The sequence below is a fragment of the Aotus nancymaae genome, unplaced genomic scaffold, assembly GCF_030222135.1.
Source record: "Aotus nancymaae isolate 86718 unplaced genomic scaffold, 86718_ANA_hifiasm-v0.15.2.pri h1tg000003l, whole genome shotgun sequence".
NCBI lineage: Eukaryota > Metazoa > Chordata > Mammalia > Primates > Aotidae > Aotus > Aotus nancymaae.
In genome coordinates this window covers 31,622,935-31,642,882 of record NW_026988414.1, presented here as the reverse complement: position 1 = coordinate 31,642,882, position 19,948 = coordinate 31,622,935, and the positions used below count along the sequence as shown (strand labels likewise).

At 36.6% G+C, this 19,948-nt stretch overlaps 2 protein-coding genes across 4 annotated transcripts in view; one reads left to right on the top strand and one right to left on the bottom strand.

Annotated features, from left to right (window-relative positions):
- STX17 (syntaxin 17) overlaps positions 1–19,948 on the top strand; it is a 112,636-nt gene that overhangs the window by 64,913 nt on the left and 27,775 nt on the right. Inside the window, exon 8 of one of the 2 annotated variants that reach the window (XR_010343774.1) lies at positions 222–4,754. Coding sequence is in view for 1 of the 2 variants with exons in the window: in XM_021674238.2 (XP_021529913.1) it covers positions 222–461 (240 nt within the window). In the remaining variant the exon portion in view is untranslated. Of the gene's footprint in view, positions 1–221; positions 10,309–19,948 lie in introns of those variants that run through there. The other variant, XM_021674238.2, reaches the window with a different exon arrangement.
- The window catches only part of ERP44 (endoplasmic reticulum protein 44), a 94,992-nt gene continuing 88,685 nt past the window's right edge, over positions 13,642–19,948 (bottom strand). For both annotated transcript variants that reach the window (XM_012437544.3, XM_012437545.3), the window contains 2 exons: positions 16,186–16,288; positions 13,642–14,229 (listed from right to left, as the gene is read on the bottom strand). In XM_012437544.3, the coding sequence (XP_012292967.1) occupies positions 14,128–14,229; positions 16,186–16,288 (205 nt within the window). In that variant the 3' untranslated portion in view covers positions 13,642–14,127. The remainder of the gene's footprint in view (positions 14,230–16,185; positions 16,289–19,948) is intronic.

Below are 19,948 nucleotides of genomic sequence, written 5' to 3'. Positions count from 1 at the left end.
CAGTCCACTCTTCGTAGCTCAGTTCTCTAAGTTCTGAGATCTGGAGCAATTGCAGTACCTGTGGAATACTTTCTTTTTCCCTCTACAAGTTCAGTCTCTAAGGTTAATTATGTACCAAGAGTTAAAGAGGCATTGCCAGGAGTAATGAGAGGAAAACGTACATCATCACAGGCAGATAGTCTCAACTCAGTTTCTAAATTGAATTTTTTTTTTTTTTACAGGCTGCAAAATACAAGCTGGCAGCTCTGCCTGTGGCAGGTGCACTCATCGGAGGAATGGTAGGGGGTCCTATTGGCCTCCTTGCAGGCTTCAAAGTGGCAGGAATTGCAGCTGCACTTGGTGGTGGGGTGTTGGGCTTCACAGGTGGAAAATTGATACAAAGAAAGAAACAGAAAATGATGGAGAAGCTCACTTCCAGCTGTCCAGATCTTCCCAGCCAAACTGACAAAAAATGCAGTTAAAAACCAAACTTCAATATTATTGGTGCCAACATGTCTATCCTAATGAGGACCTTTGCTGCTGTTGGACACTCCATCACCTTTTGGAACACAAGTATATCAAGATAGTGGCTACTGATGTTCAAGTGGGATTGAAGTGTGATAAGCGGATATATTTTGTTGTTTGCTGGGGTGTTCATGGAGATGTTAGAGATTGAGGCCCTGGGCTGAGGGTGTATAATGTATATGTCAGGTAATGTTTGAAGACTGCCAAGGAGCAGATTTTCTCCCTCGAAATGTGAAAACTAAACTTATAATTCTGATAAGGACTTGAGATGTATAGAAACGCTGGGTTATGGAAGACTAGTTTCTTCCATAACCCAATCCCTACTGAGGGATTACTGAGGTTTGTTAGTGAGGAAAAGAATAAGAGTTCAGGAGTCTTTGTTATCAGATGGGGAAATAAGGGCCTAGTGAGGAATACAGGTGGACTTCATAGTGGAGTCAATTGGTGAACCCTATTGCAGTTTGGTCCAACTATATTTTCTGGTGAAGGAAATTAATGATGTAAGAAAAATGAAAGAGGCTCAACTTCTCTTCCAGATATCTTCATTTGTGACACTGGCTTCTGAACTCTTCCTCTGCCTCTCTTTAAATAAATAACAGAATTTCAAGTGGTAGGAGACTTATGAAGCCAGTCATCAAGCTTGCTCTGTCAGCCTGTCTCCTAACACCTTAAAGATCTTGTGCCCTGTGCCATCCCTCCCTTGTCATTATGAAGTTCTTTGGTTTCTGGGGTGAAATCTATCCATGTATAATGAGGAATTCTCTCAAAACACTTTTTGTCTTGTCTCTCATCTCTGTTCATCCCTTCCTATGACCTCTAGATAAAAAGAAAAGAAAAAAATTTCCAGATATTTTCAACATTGTTAGAGTTTGAGCTAAAATGAGCAAGGAGAAAAAAACACCAAGAACATTTCCTGGGGCATGTTCCAATTTTGAGGGGTGATGTATCTACCACATAGGGGGTCTCTGACTCAGTCTTCTTTTTAGCTGGTCTCTGCGGGGAGCTGAGAATTTACTTGCTACCTCACTTGTGTTACTACCATCCTTTTCCCCAGACATTTTATCTCCTATGCATTCCTTTGCTTTTTATAGCTGCTGTTTCTTCCCCAAAATGGCGTTCCCATGCTTACTTTTATCACATTCTAGACAATGATGGACAAAGCCCCATGCAAGACTCAGACCCAGGGAAGGGTGTGGTGCTAATCTCAACACCTGACATTGACAGCAAGGATGGTTCAGCCCAACCTCATGTCTATCTCAAACTGCAGAAAGGCTTTAAATTTGGAAAGAAGAATTTAAGATTACAGGCAGCCTCCCTCTATACCCAACCTCATTTAAAATAGTAGGGAATCACCTTTTGCCTTAGTCTTTACTCTTTTCTGAGCACAGGAATGGGCACCTGCACCCCAGAAAGTGTGAGCTGTCTCTCTGACAGGGACTAAGGATTATCAGGCAATTGGATGGTTTATCACTTCTTTCTTTCTGAGTTTACTTTTTTTTTTTTTTTTTTTGAGATGCAGTTTTGCTATTGTTGCCCAGGCTGTAGTGCAATGGCACGATCTGAGCTCACCACAACCTCTGCCACCCGGGTTCAAGCAATTCTCCTGCCTCAGCCTCCAGAGCAGCTGGGATTACAGGCACCTGCCACCATGCCTGGCTAATATTTTGTATTTTTAGTAGAGATGGGGTTTCTCCATGTTGGTCAGGCTGGTCTCGAACTCCTGACCTCTGGTGATCCGCCTGCCTCGGCCTTCCAAAGTGCTGGGATTACAGGAGTTAGCCGCCACTCCTGGCCTACTTTTAATAACTTACTGATTGCTGCCTTTCATGTCCCTGTCTAATCTAAAGAGACTTTCTCTTTCATACTTCTTAAATCTCACCAGTGAATTTCAGTGAAACAGCACCATTTCTTAGTATCATTAAAAAACTAGAAAGTATGAAGTATTGCTCTCTGCTGCTATGTATCATTAACATAATAATACCAAAAAGGAAATACTTTGAATAAGTGTCAGAGTCTGATCCAGTATCTGATATTGGACACCTGTGAGGCTGAGATAATTACTTTTGAACTACACCTCTTCTCTAGTTTCTGGACCTTGCTCTGTCCCTTTAACATAGGATGTTCAAACCTGAATGAGGATCAGAACTCACCCAGGCACTTAAATTAAAGCAAGATTCCTAAACCTCAGTTCCAGGGGTAATTCTGACACCACTAGTCCAGCATAGTCAGCTGAGATTATAAATATAAGAAACAGTTTCATCAAGATTCAGCTGTCATTTAATTCTGAAATTCCCAGTATTCTACCCTTCTTCATCACTGCGTATGACCCCACTCCTCCAACCCCAAATTGTCTATCCTTTCAGCCCACCAACTTAGCAGCAGCACTAGGGATTCATTATAAGGTAAGTCTGGTTTACATAAGGACCTGAAGGAGAAAGGAAGCCTGTATTTGAAGCTCACACTTTGTGTTGGTATCTCTCATTTTTACTGAGTCAGTGTGGAACACCACTGTATGTACTCGTATAAGCCCTTGACTTTTACTGCTCATCACGATTGGAATATTACTCTAGTGGTCTTCACACATAGGCAAGTTATAGTCCTTTTAAAAAGTATCTCATTTCCCCATAATGGAACCTAGTAGCCAACTTTTTCATAGAAATTGCTAGAAGAGTTTGATCAACTATGAACGATAAAGTGTTTATAAGCAGTAGTTAGTATGATGCAGAAACCAATCCTAAAATTGAATTTAATGTTTTATCATATCCGATTAAATATCTTCTCCAATTTATGTCTTATTTTTACTGCAACAAGTTAGAAAGTAGGGAACTCTGATTAAGGTCTTATCTTATTTTGTGGGCCTTCATTTGGATAAAGGCAGCAATCCTAAGGCCTTTTTCCCATAATCTGAGAATTTCTCTGTAGAGCAGAGACTTTTAAACCATTTGGCTGTAACCCACAGTAAAAAATGCATTTATATCAAACCTTAGCATATGCTTAACAAACAATACTTACCCTTCTGAGGTTTTTTATTGTTTCGGTTTTCAAAATATGCCAGTTGCAACCCACTAAACTGATTTTATAATCTGCCAATGGGTTGCAATCCTTAGCTTGAAAAAACACCCTCACGAAAGAACTGATATTTTTTGAATACCTTCTGTTTGCCAGTCACTTCACCAGGCATTTTACAAGTAAGGAAACTGGGCCTTAGAGAAAATAATTTGCAGAGGTTTACTCATCTACAAAGGGGTGAAGCCAGGAATGTTAACTAGGTCTGTTGAGCTACAAAAACGGTTTTATGTCTCTCATACTATACTGCCTCTCTATACAATTGAGATGGGGGTTGGGTGCAGTGGTTGATGCCTGCAACCCCAGCACTTTGGGAAGCTGAGGCCAGAGGATCACTTGAGTCCAGGAGTTTGAGACCAGCTTGGGCAACATAGTGAGGCCGTGTCTACAAAAAAAATTAAAAATTAGCTGGGTGTGGCATAGCACACACCTGTAGTCCCAGCTACATTGGAAGCTGAGGTGGGAGGATCACTTGAGCTCAAAAAATGTGGGTCATCCATTCTGCTTTATTACTTTTTTTTTTTTTTTTTTTTTTTTTGCCAAACAGGCTTTGAAATAACACATTCCATTCATTTGCATCTTTAAAAAAAACTTCTGATTCCTCACCAAGTGTCCAGCAGCCTCAAAGTTTTTAATGATAGCTGTTGCAGACTTACACAGTGCTCAATTTGGCCCTTAAACTATAAAATCAAGAATATTTCAGTCCCACCTACCTGCCTACAAGTTTTCTTAAAGTTCACTGGTTATAGAAAGTACCATTGTTTAAACAGTGCTTTTTATGTAATTTAAAAATAAACTTCAATGCTTTTAAAACAAATTTTATCATAACTCATAGATTAAATGATTATTATCCTTTAAAATGATACCCTTGGGAAATCATGTACTTACTGTAGTGATGCTAATATTAATGTTACTTAATTTTGAAACTATTCTTTCAGAATTGCCTCTAAAGACATTTTGCAAACCATCCCAGAAAAGGTGGTATGATGGTGCTGTGTAGAACTGGCCAGAGTTCCTGGAGGATTTTGAGGTTATACTGAAACAGAGTGCTGTACAGGGAGAATTCCATGAGTCCAAAAACCTCCTTCTGTGGGCTGCCTGCCTGCCTGCCTTCCCTCCTTTAAGTGTCTAAGTTGTTTGTACAGGAATAAGAACCAAATACTGATAACATCGATCACAAGAAGGTGAGGAAATCTATAATATAAGTATATAATGTAGATATTTTTCTTCATTAAAGTAGAGAAACCAAACCATGCTTTGTGTTAACCTTAAATATGAAAGTGTTTCTCAGGGTCCCCTTTGTCCTTTATTGCTGCCATATGAAATCTTGCAAGGAAGGATGAAGAAAAGCCTGGGAGAAAAAGTTCTCCTGGGAAATGAGGTGTTTACTTGTTATAAAGTAGAAAGTGTCTGTAGTTCACAGGTACTTATGAATGTTAGATAATGTTCTTAAGTAATCAGAAGCCTAGTAAAACGTAGGGGAGTTTCTCCTCCAGCCTAAATTAATATTAAAAGTTTGGGGGTATTTTTTGTTTTTAAATTAACACCTTATTGTTTTTAACAAGTGGTTCTCACAATTTACATTCATTAATTTGATGCCCTTTTACAAAGAAACATCTTAGGTATTATAAACAATGTAAAGGACCCACATCGCATGTATCCACATTGCTACTCTCAAGTAGAAATGGTAGATAAGAAATATATCTGTGCAATATTAAATTGAAAAAACATAAAAGCTGTCAAAGGCAAATGATTTGCTCCAGATCACAAAACTAGTTAGCACAGAAGCTAAGATTATAACCAGGATCTAACAAAAAAAATCCTGAAGGTAATATAACTGAGTGTTATACCATATCAAGTTACCTGCTAAGGCTTGTAATCTTTCAGACTAGCTTTAACATTCCAAATCAGGCAGTAGCTACAATGGAAAGAGAATTGGTTGGGAAACCCTGAGATCAGAGTCCTAGTTTCACTTTGTCTCTTATAGCAAGATTTTTTAATCAGGGGCTGCTGTCTCCTCCCATCCCAGTTATGAATCTTCCAACCTTAGTGGTCACCAGCTTGAGTCCATTCCTTATATCTAGCCTGGTACTGTCAATTCTCCATTAAATGTTAGTTGCATCCATTTCTAAATATATCCATGGCCATCACTCTAGTAAAAGACAAGTATGTCACACCCCACACTTGATCTTCCCCCATTAAGTGGCTCAGTTCCTCATATCACAAGAATTAACAACCAAGTCCATCTTTCATTTTTCTGCTGAAAAATTTTCAGTGGCTCCCACTGAATACCAAATAAAGTTCAAATCCTTTAGATTGGCATTCACAGCTTTCTATGTTCTGGCCCTTTATCTCTTCAAACTCACTACTCACCATCTGACAATGCCACTAAAAATCCACAAGAGTGATTTTAAGGTTTTTATATGGTGAAGGACCAAACTGGTAGTAAACCAGGTTTACATTTTTTTGGTCTAAAATAATTTCTATATTACTTCACTTTATTATAGTCAGCTGGGATTTATTTAAGCTCTTGGGCAAGCCTAAAACTTGTATCCTGAAGAAAATATTTTTTTCCACCAGAAGAAATTGCATTCAATTTCTTAACCTTCAAAACAATGTCAGTCTTGTCACCTGTGCATTTGATAGCCAAAGTGCAAATATTCTTCAGGAGCATAAATACTCCAGCCTTGAATGGACCACTGTCCAGCTCCTGTGAAAAACTTAGTATTTGAGAAAGACATTCAACAGTATGTGTTTTCTGTATACTTCACAAATAGTTGAGATTTTCTTGTATTAAGGTTAATCACTAAAAAGATGTTTACTTGGGTTTCATTAACTAACCCCCCTAGAGATGTTTTCCATTTTATTGTTAAACACTTGGTGTTAGCAAGGGTCAGCACAAGAAAAGCCTCAATGGCAAGAATTTCTGCAAATTCTGTAAAGCTTACTGAATTCATTTGTCATTTATTATATTGCTGAGTGGTGCTTGAATAAGGAACACGCAATAAATTTACTCACTCAACAGACATTTAACTGAATGCCTGTTGTGTGTTGAGTGCTGGGGCCATACATAGAAAAATGCTAGACCTATAGAATCTACCTTGTAAACCATTCAGACTAATGAATTCAGATACCTAAAGCAAGTAAATCACAGTAAAACATGGTAAGTGCCCTAAGAGAGGAATGAACAAAGTAATACGAGGGCACACAGAATGGAGGCCAAACTCTGCTTGGAAAAGAAAGGCAGGCTTTGTGGAACATGTAGTATTTGAGCAGTACCTAAAGAAGAATATGCCCGATTGAAGATGGAGTTATGGACAAAGGGCTCAAAACATAACATGGTGGGCTCACAGAAAACTAAGAAATTAAACACACCTGAGTGATGAAGCCGGTTGGAAGGAAATACAAACTAGGATGTTATCTATTTAAAATTTAGTAATTCTTTGTTCATAGGAATTGATGTACTGCTTTCTGTCAGATGAGACTATTATTCCTCCGAGTTTCTCATTTTGCTTTCTTGCCAGGGAAGTTAGTATTAAACCTCACATTTGGTGGAGTTCTTGGTATATTTGCCTTCCTTTCCCAAAGTTGTGCTTTCTTCCCTCTCTGCTTAACACTGAATGCCCTCTTTGTTCCTGTCCTAATAGTCATTCCATATTTATTGAAAACCCACTGAGAAAACACTCATGAAATTTACTTCTTAGTGTCCAAGTCCTTCACAATCATTTTCCATCTCTATGTGAATATTTCTTGACCACTGAAATTCAGTGGCTCCCATTTTCACTTATGGTTAATTCTGCAATGTTCTCCAACTTCAGAGAGGTAAAATTCTTTCACTGGTGGTGGTGTGATCTCCCCAACTAGACTGTAAGCTGCTTTCAGGGCAGGGATCATATCATCTTCTTTGAGTACTTCTTGCCATGAAATACAGTGATGAGAAGGAAAAAAGAAACTACATTCCTGTTAGTGATTATTAGATGATAAGTGATGAGGTAATAGCGTGTGAGTTCTATCTTTTGGAGACATGTATTGAAATATGAAATAGCTTTCTAAGACATATCAAATCCTTGCTTAGTACCCACTTTTGTATATTAATAGGAATGAATGATGCAACAGAAGAAATCTAGACAACTCTAGGACTTGGAAATCATGAATTTAAATTTTCAGAATTTGAAGGTGAAGATATTACTATCTCTTTTTCCAATTAAAAGTCATGACTTGAAAGAGAGAGGATATAGGACCTGAATCACGGAAGAAATGCTGTGGGAAAATTTGGACTGATTTATCTTCCGTCCTACCATAGGATTGCTAGGTCGGAATAGCAGGAATCCAAGAAGTATTGATAGTCTGACAGACTAGTATTGAAACAGGGTGCAGCAACAGGAATTTAATGGCTGTATCAAGCAAGCACATATTGGCATCAGGCAAGGGCAGGACTGAAGAGGTAAGCATTTGGCAGGATTTGAACCCAGGTCTCTAATGTTAAGGTTCATATACTTATTCCACCAAATAGCCTCTCAATGAGCTGTTAGGAATGAAAAGAAATCAAGTGGCATTTACTAGTTCTCCATAATTCTCTTTCTTTCCTCTATAGGTTTTAATATTCATAACAGGTTGCTGCTACTTATCAGGGTACACTGGGGGTCAACAATTCAGGACGTCCTTAATTCTTCCTCCTTCCTGCCTTGACACCTTGCTGTCTCACAGAGTGGTTATGAGGATTAAAAGACTAAATTCTTGTCCAGTGCCTAGGATAGTGCCTGGCTTCTAGTAACTGTGCAAATGTTCGTTGCTGTTACTGTTATAATTGTTACTATTTTTTCCCAAAGTTTAAAGGAAATGAACATTAATTTTAAAAAGGTATGTACCTACAAGAATAGTGTTAGGGAGACACCTAAAATGAGTGGAGACTTGAGAAATATACTAAGAATCCTTAAAATGATTTTTTTTAAAAAGACTTTATTAAGAATGATATCCAAACATGAAAATATGTAAGATCCAGTTAGAAGCAGGGTGGTCACACATCCCAATTTGTCTAGGATAGTCCTGATTTACATGTTGTCCTGGTGAAACTATTACTAATGCTCCCTTTTCATCTCAGTGTCCTGGTTTGGATGAAAAAAATTACATGGTCACCCTAGTTATAAGGGCAATGAAAGTAAGTGTGCATTACCAAAAACAAACAGCATCTATGTTTTAAAAGGATTGATCATTTCTAGGCCCAGATAAAAAACAAAATCCCAATGTTAGTGGGAACATAAACATGCAAGTTAAAGTGCTACCAGTAATTGTGAGGAACAAGAACAGGTCGGCAATACCTAACAATACTTTTATTACAGTAAGATAATAGAATAATAATGACAGCCTCTATTAATCCTCGTAGAGAAGAGCCTGATGTGCTTAGGAAAGTAAGTATAGCTCTTTCTGAGCAAGAAAGCACTTCCTTTAGGAAGGCTCCCGATTCCCAAGAATGTACACACCTCCATGTTCTCTGTGACTAACTAACATCCTAGCACCTACAACATTTCATTATAATCACCTTTTTACACATCTATTTTGCTCCTTCACTCAACTTTCACTCCTTGATGGTAGGTGCAGTCTCCTGTCAGATCTGTAGCCTGGAAACAGTAGATAATGCTTGCTGAATGGTAAATGAATGGTGTTTTGTAAACCATAACAGGGTTATTTTGTCAACTCAAGTCTGTTGCTCCATGAGGCTAAGTTAGGGGTAAGGTTCACCTCACAGCAAATGTGTGGAGTGCAGAAATTTTCCAGCACCTCTGCAGGACTCTGCATTACCCAAGAGGGTATTTAAGTGTCATTCTGAGAGTTATGTATCTCTGGATTGGTGTGCACTGTTAAGATTTTAATCTATTCTAGACAGAGACTCTTAGGACCCCAAAGCCGGATTTAGATATAGGATTAAAGGTGACTAGATTCACCTAAAAACATGTTTATGATGGACAGAATCATCAGATAATTGAGATTTGCAGATTAACCAGTAGAGCTCTTTCCACTTGGGGTGGTTTTCTTGTTCTTTAATCATTTACTCACATATTTATTACTTAATTTGGCTTTTTTTCCATCAGAGATTTCCTGAGTACCTTCAGTGTCGCAAGTGCTAGGATTACAAAGATAGAGGAGTTCTTGCTTTTAGGGCATTCACATAGTGATAAGGGAGAGAGATACATGTACTTCTAACTCTGAATTAGACTGGGTAATCTAAAATCCATACAGGACTGTGGGACCACAGGGAGCAACAAGTATTATTAGGCATTGAAGGATGAATAGGAGGAATTTACTAAGCAAGGTGGGGGAAGGGGTATTTTAGAGAAGCAATCTGTAAGCTGCACTTTTTCTCCTCTGGTGACTCCAAAACCTATTGTTTTAAGGGCAGGCCAGCCTTTCCCTAATGTGTTCTTCAAGAGGGAACTTTGATGCTTGCTTCAACAAAAGGCTGGGTTTGAGTGATCACATGGATTCATACAGCTTTCCATTCTGGTTTGGTACAATTAAATTAGCTAGGAAATAACTTTAAACTGAAAAAGCTAGCAACTTTGGTCATCTAGATTCTGAGTAAAGTGTTTACAATATGACGTGATTTGTAACTGAATTAGTAAAAAGTCTCAAATATAGAAATTTTTATAATTTTATTACTTGGAAATACATACAAAAATTCAAATACAGCTAAAAAACAGTTGCTAAGCAGAGGTCCTAACCAACGTGGCTTAATGAACACATAAACAGTTATTATCAGCATAAAACTTGAGTCCTAAAACAACTGTCTTCAGGGTCTTTAAATAATGGGTTTAAAAACAGGTAAATGTATTGTTCTTTACACCTATTTAAATCTTTCCCCCAAATACAGAGTACTAACATTTGTTTGGTTCATGAGGTTTTATTTTAGAAAAATAGCTAAAGCTATAGCTAATTATTTTGAAAACTGCAATATGTTTGCCTGTTTCCAGTCTTCTGTCACCTTACTTTCTCCATGGTTTCTCAAAAATTCCCAATAGTTGTTAACAGAAAGCATTTGCAACCTCCAGCAGCTCTCTAGAATACAGAAGTGTGGGTCTAACAGCCTTGAAATCATTTAAGGTGGCAAGATTTTTTTTTGCTTTTCATCTTTGCAATTTCATGTCATTTTATTTTGGTCCAGTGATATCTTCTTATAAGAGGAAAAAAAACTGAGTTATTCTGCTCTTCCTGATTGTCAATCCATTACAATACTTTATCCATTCTTTTTGCCCTTACTCAGGTTTTAAAAAGGAAAAAAAAGCCTTCTTGACAACTTTAGCATTTTCTATAAATTTAAGCTTATTCTGAGCTTGAACATTTCAAACACTTTTATATTTCACTCTCCTCTCTGTAGCTTTTGTCACGCCAGTTTTCCCCTCTTTTGCACATGATCTTTGGCAGACTGGTTTTATCAAAGATGCTTTAGATGCCCATTCTCTATCTTATTTCTCTAGGCTCTTTTAACTTACAAAAAAGAATAATTTTTAGAATGTCATTTAAAAGTTTTGATCCTTTTATGGTCCCCCTCACAATTTGCAAAACTGGCAAAGGTAGCTGGCTAAGAAGGAGAAAGGCCTCCTTTTGGTTTTGGGACTCAACTGTGTTCTTCAGTCTAGTCTTGCATCCTCTCTTCCTAGCTGAGGAGCCTGAGGCCCCCAAGTAGACTGGATAAACCAGGGAAGACTTCTACCTGTAGTGGTCTCTGGTTCATGGTTCAGAGGGGAACAAGCCTAAATTTGAGACTTGCTTCCACAGTATTCTTTCTGAACCTTAAAAGTGAACCTACTTCCCTGCTTGCAGTCTGTTGATGGATCTCTGCTGCCTACAATATATGGTACAAACCCCTTAGTCTGGCACACAGGCCCTGTGACCAGCTCCCATTTCTTTCTCTAGCTTCTTTTATCATTTCCTCCCAACCCCAAATGCCTTACTACAAGAACTTTTTTCTCTAATACATTAGCCTGTTTCACACTTTTGCTCAGATTATTCCCTCAGCCAGATCCCTACCTCCTGAGAACACCTATTCACCTTTTAAACGCTCAAAATAATATTCTCAAATCTCTGCTACTGAGTGCTCCCTTATGCCCTCATTAACCTTTACTTTCTTCTATCTTTACATCTGTAACATGTTAGTCATTGTTTACATACCCATCTGCCTGACTAGATTGTCAACAACTCAAGGGCAGAAAGTACTTTATTTAGCGTCACATCTTTCATCATATACTACAGCACCAAAAAAACTTGGACTGAATAAAAATGTCAGACTGAAATCTGCCTCCCTGTGACTTCCTCAAATCCTAGTTCAAGCCCTAGGATACAGATAGATAGACAATGCCGGCCCTTGAAATATCTAAGAAAGACTGTCCCAGTCCCAAGTCTTCTCCAAGCAAAACAGCTGTAACACCCATGTTTTAAAAACCTCTTTTTATCCAAGCTGCCCTTTCATGGAGTGCACTTGAGCTTAGTGACTTTTTATAAAATTAGGCACCAAGTCCTAATGAGTGCTGAGTCCCTTGGGTAAAAAAGTAACCAAGGTCACTTTGCTTCTTATTCATTAATCAAATGCCTGATGGTGACTACTAAGTGTCCAGAAATTCTAGGCACTAGTAATGTAGACATTACATTTAGTTTCCTTGTCCTCAATGGCTTTACAGTCCAGAGAAGACAATGATAGTGGCAGGGCTAGAGCCTAAGTCCAACATGCATGAATGCTAAATCATACTTCCTCAAATCGACTCCCTTAACAGCCACTCTATCATCTTAGAACATAATGAACATGTACTCCTTGAGGCCTTTTTCATAATAACAATACTCCCAAGCCACCTCTCTGCAACCTAACTCTTGAATTTATCTTTTGTTGATTATTTTTTTCAAACCCAATTAGACGATTACAGTATTATTCCAGTTGATTGCATGTGCTGCTTTTGGTCCTGTGTACTATCTTCAATATTTGTGAATTTCCATGCTGACCCTCACAGATCTGGTCCATCATCTAACCTGAGGACCATAACTCTAACTTCATTCAACTGATTGGTTAAAAGCAATGAAGATAACAGAACTAAGGCCCAAGCTCTAGAAAGCCCCATCCTACTTTTAGTCACAATCTGGTACAATACGCTAAATATATCCCTTATCACCTTATTAACATTTATTATTCTGAATAAAACTATGTAAACTATAGATAAATCATGCATAACTAGGAATTATAAGCTAGTTTTTAAAAATAACAATCATTAAATATCCATTATAAATATTCATTTTATAAGAACTGGAACATGTTACATATATTACATACTACATATAATGGCACATGTCAGCCTTTTAAGCTTAAAAATCATCTCTCCCCAAACTGGGATTGATTTATACCCAAGTATAAAATGACCCTTGGCCTATAGCACCAACCCAGGCCCAGAGGAAAAGCCAATTTTGAGCCTGTCTGTCCTCTGGCATTGGGCTTCCTGATATGACACTGAGGGTCCCCTCCCTCTGGTTTTAGTCCCTGGCAGTATTGAGGCCTGGTACAAGGACCCATCTTACTGTATGCTGCAGGCCTGGGAAATCAGGGAATCTAGAGGGGGTAGGGTCCTCTAACTATTTTACAATAGAAAAAAAAGTAAATATGTATGTTCCTTGTTTTTGATTTCTACAACTATAACAAGACTCTACAAGACAGAAGCAGGTTAGAATTACTGAAATACAATTTATCTGCTGGTTTTTCTCTCTGGAAATTGAAGTCTTATAATAGGAGGAGCCTTAAAAGTCATCTAGTTCTGACTGGTAACCTGTTCCACTGTCGCCTCCCTTTCCCAGCTTTAGATATAATTCATTCAAAGTTTTAAATGCCATCCATATGCCACATTTTTAGACAAACACAGAAGCTTAATAATACTTTTCACTTTCTTTTTCTTGGTTCATAAGGACAATTCCTGCCAAATGTTCTGTCTTACAATTCTCCTCTGCTTCAAAGTATGTTTAAGTTATACATTAAGAATCCAAAAAATACCACTATGGAATTTTCATAAGCAATATCCAACCAATCAGTAAAACACAGTACACAGTGTGAAAATTTTAATTTATTCCCCTCCCAAGTATCCAGAATGTATATCCCTTTAACTTTGAGAAATGAGATACTGAAAATACCAACAGAATTGATCGTAAGAAAAGAAAGAAAAGCACATACAACACAGAAACATCCCTAGGTCCTCCCTACCCTAGTAGTGCAAGTTAATGGTAAGTTTCTGGCAATGTCACCTTTCACTTGATTTATTAAAATTTTACAGGACAGATTTAAAGAGGATATAGGCTTCTGATTTTTATTTTTTTAACCCTAGCAGTTTTTTTTTGTTTGTTTGTTTTTTAAAGAGGCTATATTAAATGACAATGCATTTTGAGTCGGGGAGAAAAAAATTAAAAACCCAAAACTTCTTTCAGTTTATTCAAAATAAAAATACACATAGAATTATGAAAATATAGGTTTACTATTTCCACCATGTAGGTTGATGCTGCTGTTGAAAGGCTTACAAACTGTTTTTCAAGTTTTTAAAGCTCATCTCGATCCCTCAATAGAGTATACCTATATTCACTGGGTGCTAGTTTCTGGAAGGAGCTCTCAGGTGGACTGCTTGCTACATCTTGGGCTTGCTACAAAAGAAAGAATAAAACATTTTTATACCAATATAGTTTATGGTGCAGTAATATTTTAATAAGAGTATTCAATGAATGGTAGTTCCCCTGTAATTATTTGCTTTTTAATCAATAAAAGATAGCAACCGTGTGCCAAAGCAAGAGATTTAAGTGTGAAATCTTGCTTTCCCCATTTCAAATGCTCTTATTCAGATTCTCCAGGGCAGGGTTTGCCACAGGGCCATTAACTGTGGGCTTGTTTACATTTACTAAGGTGTGGTGGAAGGGACCAAAATACTGACACCTGGGTGCTTTCCTAGACTAGTCTGCAGAGGCAGCACAACCCCAGGTTGGCCCAAACCCTTCCTTTTTGCGCATGCCTGCTAAGAGAATTAACAGCACCCACTCTAGATATTGGCTTAGTTATCAATTACCAGGATACCAGAAGTTATTACAACTTAGTTGAAATAAAGAGGAAAGCAAACACTTCAATACTGAAATAAATTTCTGTAGTATTTTACTTGTGTACCAAAAGTAGACAAAAATACACATGAAACAAGAGCTACTTCCAAGAGTTCTAAAGAAAAGCCAGTGCAGTCTATCGTCTATTTCCAAATTGTGAGCTCAAGAGCAGGCCTGATTGTTCTCTTCATTTTAATATCCCCTGTAGTTAACACAGGCACACAGTGCATATATTACATACTATATGTAATGGCACATTAATTCTAACAGGAAGCAATGTGTCTACAAACTTATCATTTGACTTTATCATGTTCCTTTCCCAATACATTTTTAATTTTTTTAGTGAGATATATGTTTGGATTAATAAGGCTGAAATTAATTATATTACTATAAAACAAACATTTATTTGGTACCCTCTGTTAGTACACAAAGATGAAAAAATATAAGTTCACTGGCTAATAAGAAAATTGAAACAAATCAGGATAATACAATAATGGTAAATGACATCTTTTCCTAATCTGATAAAGTATTATGCAGGCCTTCTTTTCTGAGGAAAATAATCACCTTTGGGTTATAGAGCCAACAAGTTTGCCTCCTACAGTTGCTTAATTATAAAAAATCTGACCTCATTTTTAAAGGAAAAAGCATGATGTTGGATTCCTATAGAGAACTCTTGCCTCTGAACCTAATCTGACTCTTAAATAAGGTAAACAAAAATTCACTCAGTTTTTATTTTCTTTTTATTAACAGAGGTTCTATAGGCAAAATAATGGATTTAAGTTCTGAGCGTATGAAATAGAGGGTTTTGGTATGTATCATCTTCCCTCTCGGTATCATGGTAATAGGCATGATAGAAATCATAATGCATCAAAATGCAAATTTAGAGCTGTTTAGTACAGTAGGAACAGAATTTACTTGTAACGGAAGTTACAAGGTAGAAATAGTAAAATTCTCAGGTTAAAAAAAAACATAAAAGAACATAAAATTTTGATGAAACTGTTGTCAGGTATTCTATATTATAAATGGGAAGGCTGCATTAAACTGCAAAGTTTTGAGCATTATCAATAGTGTATTTGTTAAGGCTCTTAGAATGATTTAGCAAGAATAACAAATCATTACTTTCTTTATAGTGTGGTCAATCTTCCAGCCACAGAGGAAGGCTTGGACAATTATTGGAATCCACTGATTTCTTCACTGATTTATCTGCTTTAGATTCGTATTTCCTATTCCCATTTAAAGCCAAATGTATTTTAACCCTGTTATAGCCATATTCCACAGAGGTCACATTCAGAGTACTTTTATATGATCAAGAAACCACATTATAATATTCTTTCAACTTTTCTGAGGACCTAACATTTTAAAAATTAATTTAAAAGGATAATTTCTACTCAGAATTTCTTTACAAAAATATTCAGAAGCTCAAGCTCAAGCCGATGTGAGAAGGGCCCTCTTTAAGGCTAACTGAAAAAGGAAAAAAAAGAGTTCCCCTTGAAAAATAAATAAGAGTCCTACCTCTCCTGGGGCTGTATCAGTTGGGTCAGGTCCATGATGGAATTCTCTGTGCAGTTTTCCAGAATGTAAGTCAAATACGAATTGTTTGAGTTTTCCAGGAATTCTGAAACCACAGTCAAATAAAATTTAAACTGTTAAAACAGGCTTATCTCTATTTTACTAACTTCACAGTATTAATTTTGCTAACCTACAATCCCACCATCCTACCACAACTATTGCACACCAGGTGTGTGTCAAACATTTTTACACAGTTGTAAGCACAGTATCCAGATACTCAGTTTTGTTTTCCAATTCCTGTACTTGTTTCATAGAAAATTTTCCATGCTTATCATTAAGGCACATTATAGTCTATCAAGATGCTGTACCCTAAGTTACCTAACCATTTTTTATTAATGGGCACTTATATATTTTCCTAAATTACATATATGTAACTAAAAAGACCTTTTGTTCTGCAATATCACACTAAAAATAACAGGGCTCAATGGAAAAATAGTTAGGGGCTAATTACTTAAAACTATGCAGCTTTGTAACCAAAGTATCATTACAAAGCTATAACAAAAATGTTAGCACCATCCAATGTCCACCAGCATTGAAACCTAGTGTCAACCAGGTGATCCTCTGCAGCCTTAACATAAAGCTTGTGAGCCCTCTTTTGAGGTTCAGTTCCTTGAGGGCATTCATTAGACAGTAAAAACCAATTACATCAAATTAACCTGAACCAGGGCATAGCAACTTCATGTTTTTTTCCTAAACGGGGAAATGTCTTCCTAACTCCTTCAAACCACACATGCAACTTCATTGGATAGCTTAACATTGTGAAAAGCAAAGCACTTAAAAAGATCATTAAACTAGCTTTTATTTACACTAAGAAAGGCACTTTCCCAGGACTCTCAAGTTGTTTTGTTTTAGAGGTCTTCATGTACTCCTATGCCATTCTCTGTATGACAAAGCTTATTCTGATGGCTTCTGGACAATCTGAGGATAATGATATATGAACCGACACAACTTCGCTTTCTGTGGACATTATTCTCTTGATTACCAGTTATGTATGAGCAAATCTGCAGCACAGAAATATGCACTGTAGCAGAAAACACCGTATTGAGCTAAGCAAATTTATATATCAGGCTTTCTTCTTTGAAATATTTCCTTGAGTTGTAATACAATAAAGTAGGATTACTGGGTTAACGAATAAGAGCTTTTCACCAAGTGTGAGCAAATTACACCTACAGAACATCATCAGTTTTTACTATCTGTTCACCTGTTCGTTCTTTAAAGTCTTGCCAGCATGTTTGTCTTTTTTAAATTAAAATTGGTTTTGCTAATTTTATAAGGAAAAGATACCTGGCATTTTAATTTACATTTCTTCACAAATTAAGCATTTGTTCATTGCTTGTATTTACATTTCTGTTCATATGAATTGTCTGCCTTCTAATTGAGATCTTGGTGCTTTAAAAATTATATATTTTAAATAGAAACACTTTTTCATTCTGTTACAAGAATTAAAATGCAGGTCCACATACACTTTAATTCCTTGGGTAGAATTGATTTGACTTTTAAAACCATTATTTTTTTTGGTAGCAAAGAATAGCTGGCTTGTAGTTAGTATTACCAGTTTCTTTTTCTTTTTATCCTCTCCTGAGGTCCCGGAAGTGCTGTTTCTTCTCTTCAATAACTCCCACTGAGATGTACCAACCAAAAACTTCATTGTATACCCATTTTGGCTCCCCACTAGCTCCAATGCAACAGAGACCAGCAGGTGCCAAATGCACAGTTTACAAATACAAATGACTGTCAGGTAGCTGTATTGACAGAATGCCTCTGAAAGGTTCTCTGGTGCTGAAGTAATTGCACATGCACCAGAGATAAACATTGAGAGGAGATCAATTTAAATTTAATCTGACATCATCTGTCATCCACAGCAAGTGGTCAAATATATCCATTCAATCCATAGCATCGCAAATGGTCTACAGTGTTTAAGATAAAGCTTTTGCTAGTTTATGAGGCCCAAAGATTATCACAACTAATAGTGTGAACTGCTTCTTCTAGTCAGGAAATAATTTATGAATGATTAAATCTTAAATGTGACAAATTCATTGAAAACACTCAAAACACATTTTTCCAGGTTGATTTTTTTCCCTTGTCAACAGATGAAAGAAAAAATTTTGTGCAAAAGGAAAAGACAAGAGATAGGATAAATCTGAATTGATGCAGTAGAAAAACAGATTATAAAAGAGCTCTTATCTAGCTTGTAGCCAGAAACTAGCCATCATTATTAAGAAGTAACATTCAGTGAATCAACAATAAATTGTCAAGAAAACAGACAACATTGTAATCTCCTAAGCAGGAAAATAAATGAGCCCTTACCATAATAAATAAATTATATATATCACACTTTAGGGTAAAACTGTTCTAATTAGAACACCTAAGTGTTTCCCATCCTACAGTTACTTTTTTGTTTATTAACAATTCTTTATTTTTAGGTGAGACAAAATTTCAACACAGTGAAATGCACAAATGTTAAGTGTATGAACAAACTTTGACAAATGCATACAAGGTAGTATTTTTATTATTTCCTAAAATTTATATACAGCAGAATTCACTTTTTTAGGCTTAAGTTTTATGAGAGTTTTAACATGTGCATAGCATTTTGCTACCAGCTCCACAAACCAGGTACAGAACAATTTCAATACCCTTTTTAAGTCAGACCTTCCCCTTTCCCACAACTCCTGGCAACTGCTGACCTTCTATGATGTCATTTGTACAAAATCATAGAACATGTAATTATAAGAATGGCTTTTTTTTCCACTTAGCATATTGCATTTGAGATTCATTCATCTATTTTTGTATTATAAAAAGATCTGTTCCTGTATTCATTGCTGAGTATATCCCATCAAGTAGATATACAATTAGTTTATTCATTCATCAGTTCAAGGACATTCAAGTTCTTTCCAGATTCTGGTGATTATCAGCAATACTACTGCAAACATTTGTGCACAAGTGTTTGTGTGAACTCTGTCTAGAACAAATACCAGGTTATATGGTAGGCATATGTCTAACTTTTAAACTGCCAAACTGTTTTCTAGAGTGGCTGTATCATGCTGTAATCCACCAGCAATGTATGAAACTTCCAGTTGTTCCATATCGTCACAAACACCTCATATTATCAGTAATTTAGGCATTCTAAAAAATATATAGTGACTAATGACGCTGAGCACCTTTCACGTGTGTTTATCTGCTATCCATATATCTTCTTTACATTCTATCAGTATCTTTCACAGAACAAAAGTTTTTAATTTGATGAAGACTAATTTATCATTCTTTTTCTTTTATTGATAGTGCTTTTGATACTGTAAGAACTCTGTGAAACCCCAGGTAATAAAGAGTTTCTCCTATGTTTGTTTCTAAGAGTTTTCTAGTTTTATCTTACATATAGGTGCATGATAAGTTCTAAGTTAATTTTTCATAGAAGGAAATTCTTTTTTGGTATGAGGACATTCAGTTGGTCTAGCACCATCGGTTGAAAAGACTATCCTTTCTCCACTGAATTGCCTTTTCACCTTTAAAAAAAATCAATTACCATATTTGTATGTCTATTTCTAGACTCTGTTTCTTCTCTTCCATAGCTCTATGTACCTACTCTTTCACCAATACTACACTGTATTAATTACCTTAGATTTATATTGTGTCTTAACACCAGATAATGTGAGTCCCCCAACTTTGTTTCTTTTTCAAAAATGTTTTAGCTATTTGGTTTAACTTTTCC